The following is a 14,632-nucleotide window of genomic DNA, read 5'->3' on the forward strand; positions in this document are numbered from 1 at the left end:
ACGAAGCTCGAATCACGCCCAGGGCATCGTCCCCAGAACCTGAGACCTGGCAAATTCCACCCAGAAGTAAGACAGAGAGATCTCTGTGGCCGTGATTTTTTTTTTACCTGATACAGGAAGAGAGTTCTTCAAACCATTCAAATGCTCAATTTTAGAGAACTTGCAGCCAGGGGCATCAAATTTTGAATTCAGACTGTCAAGGCTGGACGGACCCACAGAAACTGTTAGTCCAATCCTCTCCCATCACAGCAGAGCCCCAAGGAAGGTACCTGATGTGTTCAGAGTTTCGTAAGGACTGAGAAGACCCAGGAGTCCAGGAAAGAGAACAGAAAGCAGACTTGTCTGTGACAATTTCCTCCAGCCTCACTGCCAGCTTCTCAGCCATCCTGTGCTGACTGAGCAGAGAACCGCAGGAGCTACTGAGAGCAAATGTGTATCCGAGAAGAGAGTAAGTCAGCGCTTCCTCTGTCCCTCTTCATCCCCGACCACACGTCCTGCTGGGACAGGACAGCCCCCGCCTTGCACGCCAGGGCCTCCCCCAGCAGCACCAGCGCAGCAGTTACAGCCTCTCCTGCTCCCAAGGCACGAAGCCCTGCCTTGTGCATCCTCCTCTCCTGCCTTGGTTCCCACTAGACCCAGAAGTGGTGGACCTGGCAACAGGCTCCTGCTTGGGCCGGGACAGTCACAAGAGGATAAGCCATAGATGAAGCTGGTTTTGCTTGAAACACACAATTTCTGCTCATTAGCTGATGGCTGGTTTGACCACATGAACAATTCCTGTCTATTACAGAACGCATCTTTGTGATTTCCTCTCCCCGTGAGTATGGAAGCCTGTGTGTAGGTGTCCCGTGGTGCTCACTGCTGGGTGGGGGGGAGATGGGGTGCGGTGGTGCACTGCAGCAGTTGCTGCCGATAGAAAGGAGGACCTGGGCCCCCAACATCCTTCTAATGGCCACACAGCCACTGGGATTCAGTTAATGAACCTCATCTCCAGACAAGAACAGTTGGCGACTGCTTTCAATGTAGGGTGGCTTTATCTCCAAATGGTCTTGAATGTGGGTCAAACTAATATTTTGAGGGAGAAAGAAAAAAATCCCTTTTATCTGGAGTATTAAGTACTGCTGGAGAGAGCCCGCCAGTGGACCACCGCGTGACAAAACCACTGCACAATGACACAGAAAATGAGAGAAAGGCTGATAAATGTTTCAAGGTTCTGTGCTGCACTATATCCTTCCTGACTGAGCCCCACCCTCTCCAACAGCACCAGAGTAAAGCACAACTTCAACGTCAGGAGATGACTTTATCCCATTTTGGCATTTAAATATTTAACTGAAATAAACAAGGTCCTTCTATGGCGCACAGAGAACTATTCAATACCTTGGAATAACTTACAATGAAAAAGAACATGAAAAAGATTTTATGTATATACATATATGTATAACTGAATCACTCTGCTGTACGCCAGAAACCAACCCAACATTGCAAATCAACTATACTTCAAACAACAAAATTTTAACGACATGTTTTTAATGCTGTGCATAAGGAAATGGTTTACCTTCCAGCATTTTCTGCAGACTGTTCCTCATGACATGGATGTTCTCTATCCCGATAAACTGAAACTTGATATTGGAATAATTGTCTTCATTCTCATAGCCTTTCCCTGCAGCACGATTTGCCATCGCATTAAGCTGCAGGGTCAGCAAAACAGAAGAGTCACCAGTGATATTCAGGACATGAAACAATCAAAACATTTCATGGGTGTCCATGAGAACACTGAACGTGATGCGCAGAAACGTGCTTTAAATCCTGGGAACGTGGTGCACTGAGTTGTTGGTGTGGGGAGCGTTTTCTGAGCTGGGAAGCGTTCTACAGATAAACCCTCCTGAACGCCTGGTCAGAGATGCCAGATTCAGTCTGTACAGGGCCCCTGGTACCCAGATTTAACTCCACACATCACAGCCTTAGGTTGGCAGAAGAGGATCAGCAGACACAGTTGGCAACATAAAGCCCTGTAAGTTATATTATTGCATCTTGTAGCGTTAGAATGCCAATAAACACACCCATGCACAGGAATGGGTACATCATTCTAATCTGCCTACAAGAACCCCTCAGAGAGCCACCTAAACCTCGAGCAGGAGTCACAGAATAAAACCAAGAGATGCCAAGTATCGAGCACTGTTTCCTCCGGCCGCCCTATTTAAATCTCACATGCATTATCATCACCTCGCACACAGGAACTTGCAGGTCCCACTGCAAACTGATTAAATGATAATGGACTCTGAAGAAATTCATTAAATGCAAACTTCTGCCTGATTCCTGTGTAACTAAAATCATGAGGGGGGACATGAGTCCCATCTCAGCTGGGAAATGCACCAGTTTCTAGAATGGATGCCCATTCTTGCTGTTTGGCTAAGCGAGTCATCACATCCCAGACATTGGTATTCACTGACCATCCTCCTCCTCTGCCCACAAAGGGCAGGAGGGCTTCACCCACCCAGAGGACTCGCCACCAGAAAAAAATATGTTTCTAGGACCACAATGCAATACAGGGAAAATATGAATACTTTTCAAAAAGCTAAATTTAAAAAGCCAAGTTAACTAAAAAACATACATATTCTTTGACACAGTATATCTCCTACTTGTAAGAATCTAAAACTACTAAAATACCAGCCCATAAAGAAAGAGGTCCAAGAATGTTTACTGCAACCCTTTTTTTTTTAAAATAATAGTCAACAGTTAAAAAAAAAACCACTTGAAAACCTATGAATATCTCAAGAGGGCAATGACGGATAAATTATGGAATATTCATACCCTGGACTAATACGAATAGGACCAAGAAGGAGAAAGACAGAGTTAGAGACAGAGATGGACAGATATTGGGGCTAGGGGAGGGGCGGGAGGACAGATGTGGACCGAGCCCACCGCATGTTAAGTGAGAACAGGAAGCTCCAGATAATATTCATACGATGCCCCCATTTGCTGTAAAACACCAGCTTACAGACATGCACTTCTGTTCACGCATGTTGGAGTAAGTGGGGTAAGTGAATGGAAGACAGTACCAACTCGGCAGCGGTCACGCAGGCAGACGGGGGTGGCGCGTGGCTGGGGACCTGGCGATGCTACTTGAGATGTGTTCTTTGTTACAAAACAAATAGATTAGGTTTAAAATGTAAATGATAGAAATAAAATGTATTAGAAGTGAAAATAAAACAGCAGAGGCAGGCCACCGCCATCGGGGCTCAGCTGGCAGGCGCCTCCCACTCTGCTCCTGCTCGGTGACCTGGCTCAGGTGACATCAGCTGGGGCCCACCCCTCGCAACATGGTTTCCAGTTGACAACAAGATGGTCCCCTTTCTCCCAGGCAGGCTATGAGAATAAAGGGTTTGGCCTTCTTCAAGGACAAAAAATACATAAAAAGGAAGTTATTTTTAAAACAACTTACGTGCATGCTTTAAATTTTTAAAATATTTTAAGGGGAAAACTTTCCTAAAATTACCAGTAGACATTGTTCTTTGGAAACGTACTATTATAAAAATACCACTGGTTTGTGTAACTACTTTTCAAAGCTGTTGGCTCATCCTTTACAACAAGCTTCATAAATAAAACACTTAATAAAATAAAATAATAATAAATAAACAAAACAGTTAACAGGATACTTGCAAGCATCTTTATGCTACACGAACCTCATGTTTATTTCGTATCTTGACTAAGTTAAGCCTATTCACCACACACCAGAGAGATACGCTTATTAAACAGTGCAATAAATAAAAGCCAAAATACTATTATTATTTTAATAATCTACAACTGGGACTCTATGTTCACATTTTTTAATAGTTGATTACCTATGACCTGGGAGAATTTACTGACAGTCGTCTTCTTCAAAAGCAAAGGAGCAACACAAGATGGCCTCCTGAAAGTCAGTGATACTTCTCACAATGAACAGAAGGTGGCAGTATTTAATCTACCAACCAAAGTGTACTTTTCTCAAGCTTTCCACATATTTCACAGGACCTCTTCTGATAATGGGGCAAGAGCTGAACCCTCAAAGCAGAAAATACAATTTTCTCATTGATAAAAATTCAGAAGCTATCTGGGACCTAAATGTGTATTCATTCAGACAGAGTGTCTCTTATATAAACAAAACACTAAGTCTAATTTGGTGCCCTGTCCCTTTTCTTTAGCTGAGAACTCCATTTCACAACCAAAGAAAAAGCTATTCATTTCAGCTCCTAACAGTCCTCAAACGGTGATTAAAAAAGCAACCTCAAAAGGTCACATACTACATGTTTCCAATTATATAATGTTCTTGAAAGGGCAAACGGAAAGAGGTGGAGGACAGATCAGCAGTTACTTGTGGTGCCCTAGTTCTTCTGTATCTTGACTGCGGTACTGAATACACAAACACACACATATGATACAAATGTTACAGAGCTAAACACACACACACACACACGACTCCAAGTGAAACTGGGGACATCTGAACGAGATTGGTGGATTGTATCAACACCAATATCCTGGCTGCAATACTGTACCAGAGTTTTGCAAGATACTACCCTCCAGGGGAAACTGGGCAACATGTACAAGGCATCTCTCTGTACTGTTTCCTACAACTGCAGGTGAGTCTACAGTTATCTCAAAATAGAAAGTTTAATTTTTTAAAAAAAGGTCTCGACTAGATAAAACAACGGAGATAATGGCATTCTAGTCTCAGTTTAGGTTTAAGAAACACGACAAGACAACTTTAAAGTGGGACTGGAAAAAAGTGACCCAAGGCCACTCTGCTGTTGGATAACGTCAGCATCTTTGGGTGCAGAAGAGCTCATAAACGAAACAAGAAGAATCCAGTCATTCTCAATAGTCACTTAACAAACACCTACCACGTGCCAGGCACTGGACGGAATACGAATGTGAATAAAAAGCTGTTCCTGCCACCTTAAGCTCATGATCAAACACGGAAGGGCAAGCTCAATCAACAAATGACCACAGACAACACCTTGTCACCTGAAGGGTGTGGTTTTTTTTTTTTTTAACAGATATTCAGTACATGCTGAGGACCTCACTGCCTTTGCCTCCTGAAATTTTAACCTCAACAAGCAATTCAGAAGCTTTCATCTGAACAGGCAGCATCTGGGGTGAGCCTTGCTCCGAGGACAGGAATGATTCTAACTTTTCCCTTTTTCATTAAACCTGTGTGCAAATCTGGCCAGGGCCCCACGGGCCGTGCCCACCGCCCACAGCTCCCACAGACCCCGTCTCCCGGCTACCAGGGGACAAAAGTCAACAGACATGATCTTTCAAAGAGTGGAAGCTCTGAGCAAACAGTTTAAAACCCCTGTGGAGGCGTGTGTGCCTGGGTAGACAGGAAGAGGGCACGCCTCATATGAGACCCCAATTTTCTTTAATGGAGCAGCATCAGATTTCTTACCACGGGGCGCAAACACACTGAGCACGAAGCACGCCCTGCAAGTCAAACCCCCTGGATGAATTTATCTTAAATCCCGACCAGGCCTGGCTCAACAGCCACCATGCATCCCAGGTTTGCAGAACGCAGCGCACACCTGGATCACTGGCCCTTAAGTGCGTAGGCGAATCTGCTCGCCTTTAAATCTGGAAGAACAGGATGGGAGAAGGGCATCCCAACTGAGGAAAGCCCCTGCCTTTCCTTTTCTTGTCTTGAGGACACGCAACCAAGAAGCAGGCCTTCCCTCCGTCGGCTCTGACAGTTAGGAGATTCAGAGCAGCTCCACTCGCCTGACACAAAAAGGTACAAAGAACAGGAGGGAAACAGCCAAGATGAGCAGGACGATGGCCCAGAGAGAAAAGCATACATCGAAAGAGAGCAGCAAGAGATACTCAGGCACCTTTCAAGTAAAAATCTTCAAGCAGAGAAGCTATTTTTTCCCAGTCTGAGCTCTTCACTGTTGTTGGATTTTGAGAATTTATCTAAAAGGATGGGCAACCTTGACATAAGGTCTAGTTGAATGTGATCCAGATGCATGGACGATGCTCTGTCCTTGACCTCCAGGATGGAGATGCGGCCCTGGCATCTCACAGTAACGCCCTCTGCCCTGCTCCGCCCACATCTACCCCGCGGCGCGCATCCCTCAGGCCGGAGGGACTGTCCTGAGGTCAGTGGTGGGAGGAAGGGCACTGATCGGACACCAGGAAGACATCAAATTAAGTGATCAAGACCATGAATCACAACAGCTGATGAAATGAGGCTCAGAGAAGCCACGCGGTTGCCAGAGTCTGAGGAGCTCCCCAGCGGACGTTTCCAGCTTTCACTGTTTCTCATGTCACCCGCGATCAGAGGCCATGACTGTTATCACCCACGCCCACCACAGTGTGTACTCTGAAGTGACTTGGGCCATGGGGCATATTTCCTCCTTCCTGTTCTAATGTGTCTTATGTCCTTACTCTCTCTCTCTTTTTTTTAGTAGCCTCATTGACACAGAATTCACATGCCATACAATTCATCCATTTAAAGTGTACAACTCAAGGGTGTCTGGTGCATTCACAGAGCTGTGCAACCATCACCAGTCTATTTTCAGAACATTTTAATCACCCAAAAAGAAACCCTCTACCCATCAGCTGTCACCTCCCACTTCCTCCCATCTCCTGGCCCTAAGCAACCACCAGCCTGCCTTCTGTCTCTCTGGAGTGGTCTGTTCTGGGTGTTTCATATAAATGGGACTCAGTTAAACTTAAAAGCTTTTGCACAGCATAGGAAATCATAAACAAAATGAGAATAAAACCTACATAATGGGAGAAGATATTTGCAAATGATGCGAATGACAAAGGATTAACTTCCAACATATACAAACAGATCATACAGCTTAATATTTAAAAAACAAAAAACAAAAAAAAAGCCCAATCAAAAAACGTGCAGAAGATCTAAATAGACATTTCTCCAAAGAAGACATAAAGATAGCAAACAGGCACATGAAAAGATGCTCAACACTGCTAATTTGAGAAATGCAAATCAAAACTACAATGAGGTAGGCACCTCACACTGGTCAGAATGGCCGTCATCAAAAAGTCGACAAATAATAAATGCTGGAGAGGGTTTGGAGAAAAAGGAACCCTCCTACACTGCTGGTGGGAATGTAAATTGGGGCAGCCACTGTGGAGAACAGCATGGAGGTTGCTTAGAAAACTAAAAACAGCTACCATGTGACCCAGCAATGCCACTCCTGGGCATATATCCAGAGAAAACTATATTTCAAAAAGATACGTGCACCCCAGTGTTCATAGCAGCACTAAATACAACAGCCAAGACATGGAAGCAACCTACATGTCCACCAACAGACAACTGGATAAAGAAGCTGTGGTATACATATGTATATATATATGATGAAATATTACTTACTCAGCTATAAAAAGAATGAAATAGTAGCATTTTCAGCAACATGGATGGACCTAGAGATCATCATACTAAATGAAGTCAGAAAGAGAAAGAAAAATATCAAATGATATCACCTATATGTGGAATCTAAAAAAAATGACACAAATGAACTTATTTACAAAACAGAAAAAGACTCACAGACATAGAAGGCAAACTTCCAGTTACCAAAGGGGAAAGGGTCGGGGGACGGATCTATTAGGAGTTTGGGATTAATATATACACACTACTATACATAAAATAGGTAACCACCAAGGACCTACTGTATGCCACAGGAAACTATCCTGAATATCTTATAATAACCTATAATGGAAAAGAATCCAAAAAAGAATACGTACATATGTACATGTATATGTGTAACTGAATCACATTGCTGTACATCTGAAACTAACACAACATTATAAATCAACTATATTTCAATATGGAGAAAAGGGAACCCTCCCTCACTGCTGGTGGGAATGCAGTTTGGTGCAGCCACTGTGGAAAACAGTATGGAGATTCATCAAAAGACTAGGAATAGACTTACCATATGACCCAGGAATCCCGCTCCTGGGCATATATCCAGAAGGAACCCTACTTCAGGATGACACCTGCACCCCACTGTTCATAGCAGCATTATTTACAATAGCCAAGACATGGAAACAGCCTAAATGTCCATCAACAGATGACTAGATAAAGAAGATTTGGTTTATTTATACAATGGAATACTACTCAGCCATAAAAACCGACAACATAACGCCATTTGCAGCAACATGGATGCTCCTGGAGAATGTCATTCTAAGTGAAGTAAGCCAGAAAGAGAAAGAAAAATACCATATGAGATTGCTCATATGTGGAATCTAAAACAAATAAACAAACAAACAAAGCATAAATACAAAACAGAAGTAGACTCACAGACATAGAATATAAACTTGTGGTTGCCAAGGGGGCAGGGGGTGGGAGGAGATAGACTGGGATTTCAAAATGTAGAATAGATAAACAAGATTATACTGTATACCACAGGGAAATATATACAAGATCTTATGGTAGCTCACAGAGAAAAAAATGTGACAATGAATATATGTATGTTCATGTATAACTGAAAAATTGTGCTCTACACTGGAATTTGACACAACATTGTAAAATGATTATAAATCAATAAAAAAAAGTTAAAAAAATAAAATAAAATGAAGTTTTTATAGAACAACAACAAAAAACTGTATTTCAATAAAAGAAAAAGAAAAGAAAAAGTTCCTTTATAAACAAACCAAAACAACTTGGTATATTTAGGAGAGCAGTTTCCAACATTAACCCACACTTGTCTGTCATGTGTACCATGTTCCCTGCACAGTGCTCGGTGCCCAGGAAATATCCAAGGTACCTGCTGTCACTGGGCCCTTCAGGAGCTCAGGACCCCAGGAGGCAGCCGTGAACCAGCCCCTGTGCAGAGGGGGCGACCCGAGCGGGTGAGGGGCGGTCAGTGAGTGCCCTCATGCCCCACTCACGGTTCAGAGCCGCAAAGACAGGCATCAGAGTGGTGACACTTACTTTAGGCCGAGTGTCCACGACGTAAATGAAGTCGCTTCCTGGGTTGGCCTTCCTGATGGCCTGGAGCATCTGCTCGTCCTCCAGGCAGCGGGCACTGAAGCCGGACAGGGGCTGGCTGCTCCGGCAGATGGAGGCCTGCGGGGACAGGCAGGGCAACAGTGGCGTCAGGCAGCTGCACTCCCTGGAGATCCTCAAAACAGTCCCACAACAGAGCCACCCTCAGTGCACTTCCACCCCACACCTTCACCAAATCGAGGTTGGTTTCTTTCTAAATCAAGTCCAGAAACCACTATGTGGTCAAGCGGTGCGAAAGGCTTCTGTGTGTGAGAAATTAGGAATGTGTAAGGATGTTTAGGAAGGATCCGAATTAGGAACTGTAACATTTAACTGTCCCACCTGCCTTTTCACCAGGACTGTTTCATCTCCCTGGCAAAGTAGAAATATAAAGTAAATAACTCTTCTCCTAAAATGTATAAAAATTATAACGGTTACTTCTTCAGTGCTTTCTATCATTTTTTTATGAACTCATTTAGAAACATCAAAAATACCAAAACTAGTTTTCATCCTCAGTGGGGGGTTTCACCATGATGCAGCGTCTACAGGGCAAGGAGGTCTGTGTTTTTCCTTAAAGAAAATTGCATCTTTGGAAATCTTCCAGAGTTCGGTTTCCCAGCGACTTGCACTATGAATTTGGGAGGCCAAGCTATTAACACTTTAAAGCAAAACTGCTTTCTTAAAAATAATTTAAATACTTAATAAGAAAAGAACAAAGGATACAGCAAGTCTAAGGGTTCATACATAACAAATGTACACAGGCTTCCAAACACAAGTGGCATGTGCATGCCTCTAACTGCAATCCATAAAGCTGGGTCATGGTTTGATGTCCCAGAGGAGTCTGGGTGGCTCTATACAACCCGCGCGCGGTTTAAGCCCTGAAATTACTATCACGTGCTGCCTCTGACATCTGGCGAAACAGAGCGAGCCTCGAAGGCCTAACATCAAATTCCCCTCCATGCTCTGCTCCTGCAGACAAAGCCCCAGCAAAGCAATCCTTCTCCCAGAGGCCCGGGTGCAGCTCCGGCTCAGCCCTGAGGAGAGGGTTTCCAGTCCTGCCAGAGCCAATCACATCTCCCCTCCGGGAACCAGGGGTCACCGCGCCCTCCTGATGCTACAAAAGCCCGCCTCCTGCCATCCCTGCTGGTTCACTCTATTCCTGATGCCGCCTTTCGGAGGCCCTGCCTGGCATGCGGTGTCCTGCTCGCCTGAGCAGTGAGCACATGGAACTAATAAACTGCTCTCAACTTCCGTTGTCCAGTGTCAGGTGTCGTGTGTTCAGCCATCCCAGGAACCCTCGGGCAGGAATCCCGATCCCACCAACGGGTGAGTCGGAAAGTGATCAGGACACCACGTATGACAGAAGCAGATCCCAAGGGGATGACGTGCTATCTGCAAAGGATTTACACCAAAGGACCCTCAGCAAGACTTCCAGTCGTGAAAGATGTGCATTTCAAGCTTCTTCATCTTAATCACCAACCCCCAGCACCCAGCATTAACCAACTCATCTCACCAGCAAAATCTTAAGTGCCCCTGGGTAATGAGGCGATACATGAGGAACAGTATTTAACTAGGAAATGTGATCTTCTTATTCACCAGCATAAATTCTCCTGAAGCAGGAAAACATACTCAAGTCTAAAATGCCTAAAATCATAAAAGGGAAGAAAGAAAAGTCAGCCAATGTAGGTACTTTGTATCTATTTACTCTATGAAGACTGCAAGGTTCACGTATGGGTTTTGCTGAGCGATGACCGCGGGAAATACAGCAATGATATTTCCGTGTCTTCAATGAACCACAGAAATCCACCTTCACTTGACACCTCCCTTTATAAAAGTCCCTAGTCACCTCGGAAACATTTACATAATTAACCTGGATGTTCAAATCTGAACGTTGTGAGAAAACCACCGATCTGAACGCATTCTACCTGCAGCACGGATTTTGGGTCACGGGGGTAGGAGAGTGGGCGTGCGTGTCTGTGCTCTGAGTGTTTCCCTGCAGCCACCGGCCCCTTCAGCAATGCCTGGAAACACATCTCTATGTTGCACTTTGTAAGAAGAGCTAAAACTTGAAGCGTTGTCTGCTTTAAAATTTGGAATACAGGAAATCAATTATTTTGAACTGTAACTGCCATCAGTGTGAGTTCATTTCCCGGCTTGGAGATCAAGGAAAGAATAGCACTTGAGAGCTGGAACAGAGCGAGGAGGGGCCGCCGTCCGCAGGCCAAGAAGCTGGCCTCTGTGGTCTGACAGCTAAAAATTCTAGCCTACCCGGACACAGTACGTATTGGCCCTTTATTGCATCCCCACTGACCAAAAAAGTCCTTTTTCTCAAGAAAATCAGAACAGAAAGAAAAGAAGTAGGCTAAGTACCCAGCCCACCCCGACCTCTGAAATAACAATAAAAGACCTTCTCCACCCTCTTTACTTCTTTATCCGTGGACGCTACAAAAAATATAAAATGTTACCGGCATCCTAATTTCAAGCACAACATCATGAAACTCCTCGTTCCTCCCTTTCCTTCCATCATTTTTTAAAAAAGGACATTCGCATCTTCCTTTGCCTCTCACCACTGCGCCAGCTCTGTGCAGGCTGAAATGTATCTGGGGTGAAGTAACACAGGATGTTAATCAAATACTTGCCTTCTTTAGACCCCATCTCAGAGCAGTGAGTGTAACTAAAAATAAGACCATTTTATCAGAACTTACACTGATGAATGAGTATTTCCCTGCAAAGCAGATAATGTCCTTACTCTGGTCAAGGAGGCATGGCTCAGAGTATTTCTAGAAGGCTTCCTTTGAGACACGGACACGGATCCTGCCCCACGCCCTGCCCAGATGTGTGGGTGCACGCATGTGGGAGCACCACCCATATGCATCTGTGGCAACTGCTTACAGTTTGGGATTAAAGCCAAAGGACACTATGTTATCTAACCTGAAAACCAAACTTTTTCACCTGGTTAAAGTCAAAAGACTTCTGAAGCGGGTAGCAAAGACCATTCTTGTCTCCCCAAATTTATTTTCTCGCCCTCCTCAGAAATGGAAACACAATTTTTAGTTGTTTACACAGTTACCCAGGAGACTGTGTTTTCTCACTAACATTGTAAGTGAACTACACTTCAATAAAAAATAAGAATTAAAAACAAACAAACAAAAAACTGTGTTCTCTCACCTCCCCTGTGCAGTTCTGACCAAACGGATGTGAGCAGAAGTGTCACAGGGCAGTTTCTGGAACCTTCCTCCCAAAGCAGTGAACGTACCATTTACCCCCCTTCACCTGCTGTGGAGTGGAGGTCACGGCTGGTACTCCAGGTGTCCCTCAGACCATGTGATGAGGGCCGCCCCCAGGGCGGGCAGGGCCATAAGGGTGCAAGGAGCTAGGGTCCCTGGGGGCTGAGTGGGCTGGAGCCAGGATACCAGGCCAGGGCTACCCACCTGGGGATCTTTTATGGGAAAGAAAATAAAGTTCTAGCCTGTCTGATCCTTTGTTACTTAGATCTCTTATAGTTGCAGACAAACCTAATTCCAGCTTTGAACAAATAATATTTTAAAAATAAAACCCGTTCTCCATAAAGATTCCTTATATGCTGAAAGAAAAAAAGAAAGTGCCATTCAAAAAATAAGAATATGTCATGGCTTTGGGGGGCTTTTCTAAACATTCCAAAGCACTCCGAAGGCTCTCCAACACTGCAGATAAACATAGAGCCCCCCGAAGGGACCGGTTACAAGAGGACCAGGCTCAGGGAGACGATCAAGCCTAGGTGGTTCTGACTCTGTCCCTCTACTTTATTGTCAAATAAACACGGAAAGGCGACTTCCCCAGGTGAGAAGGGTTTACACACAAGTGCGTCATGTCTACCACACATATACAGCAATATCCACATGCTTTAAAAAGAAACCAACCCCCATACACACAGCAGAAGGCCCCTGGAAAATGCCTGTTGACGATAAAAGAAGAAAAGCAAAGCGTGAAACCAAAGCAGGCCCGGGGACTTACGTGGTTCTCTCTGTAGTAGTAAGAAAGCGCAGGAAACCGCCGTCTGCTCCTGAACTTGGAACTCCCCACGATGATGTGCGCCGTGGCCTGACCTGGGAACGTACAGGTCGGCAGGGTAGGAATCACAAACCTGCCACGGAAAACGCAAAGGCATTTTTTAGGCAATCTAGTAGCGCTCGGCAAACTGCCGCCAGAAATTCCATCTCATATTGGCTGAGGGGTGGCATATTTAAGTTTTCTTAACCAAGTTGCAGAGGAGGCTATTTTGAGGAAACCAAAAGCCACTTCAAAGAAATGAAGCGCTGCGGATTCTATGAAATCACAGTGAAGCAAAGCAGGATACTCCTTAGCGTCCTGCCCTCCGGCACCAGCCCTTCTCTCTAAGGGATCTTTGTGGGAGTCAAGACTGTGACAAATGAGCATTCCCTTCATCAAAAAGGGACAAACTGCAACTGCAGCATCCTGGCAGCTGAGAAAACTTCAGCTGCCTGCTTTGACTGAAAGGTAGCCTGACACTGGGAGACAGTTTCCTAAAATGCCAGCACCAGTGGTGACCTCCCCAGGGCACCTTCCTGCCCCTGGCACACCCTCCGTGCGCTCCTGTCCAAGCAGGCAGTCAAGCCAATGCCCTCCCCAGACGCCCTTCCCCTCCACCTTCCCAAAGCTCCTGGCTCTTCAAGGACTTCCCTGGGCTTCCTAACCTTCTGCACTTTACCACACATTGTAACAGCTTTTTTTTTCTTCTGTGTCACTTTGTAACTAGTAAGAAGTGATTTATTCTTTCCGTGCATCCCCACCAGTGATGCCCACATGTTGAAGCTCTGATGCCTTGGAGTGATCTTGCAATTGAGTCAGAAATCAGTAGTTTAGAACCTGGCTCTGATCTGCCAACTCCATGACCTTCAGGAACTCAAACTCCTGAGCACCTTCTACTCTCTAAAACTGATCCGGAAGAGAAATGATATCCCACGGGGCAGAGACCAGGATCAAATCAGGGAACACCCAGGACAAATCTCTTTATACACCAGCGGGTCTGACAGGAGTGGTGGCAACAGTGACAGTCATTGATTTGTTGCCTGGCATGTCTTTTGCCTTGATGTCAGCCAGTCTTTTTGCAACACGAGAACCGTTTAGATGGCAGTTCCTCAAGGTCAAGCACCTTCTTGGGCATTTCAGGAGAAGACCTTCCTCCAGCAGGTGCAGCAGCAGGAGAGGTGCTTTCCCTGAATGTCCTCGGTCTGTCCCTGCCCAGCCTGACCACTCTGAACGATGAGACTGAAGAGAAGGAAAATCCGGCACCAAGCTCACATTGACTGTTCTGGGATGGTGCCCTCCCGGGCCCACCTCCCTTGTCTTTGTTACCAGCCGGTGAATAACACCGAGCAGGAGACAGAAGGGCCACAAAAGTGATGCTCCAAGGCCCAAAGTGTCATTTCAGCGTTTCCCCAAAGACATTTTAGGAAAGATTACCAAAGACATCAACCTGGTCTCTGGCACTGCGACTCTGGAGGGAAATCCCAGACCGAGAACAGATGGCCCAGCCTTCCTGGGACCTGAGCTCCTACTGGAACTACTGCCACAGACGCTGCACTCGCTCGCCCTGCCAACCTGGCAGTCTGGTGCTCCCGGAGTCAGTGAGCTAGAGCATCACCACAC

General features: G+C 45.3%; 1 protein-coding gene across 1 annotated transcript in view; it reads right to left on the bottom strand.

The window, feature by feature from the left end:
* The window catches only part of MTMR7 (myotubularin related protein 7), an 87,800-nt gene that overhangs the window by 27,140 nt on the left and 46,028 nt on the right, over positions 1–14,632 (bottom strand). The window contains 4 exon segments of the mRNA XM_006192874.2: positions 1,556–1,688; positions 8,930–9,064; positions 12,977–13,063; positions 13,065–13,106. Of these exon segments, the coding sequence (XP_006192936.2) occupies positions 1,556–1,688; positions 8,930–9,064; positions 12,977–13,063; positions 13,065–13,106 (397 nt within the window).

This window comes from Camelus ferus, chromosome 26, assembly GCF_009834535.1.
Source record: "Camelus ferus isolate YT-003-E chromosome 26, BCGSAC_Cfer_1.0, whole genome shotgun sequence".
NCBI lineage: Eukaryota > Metazoa > Chordata > Mammalia > Artiodactyla > Camelidae > Camelus > Camelus ferus.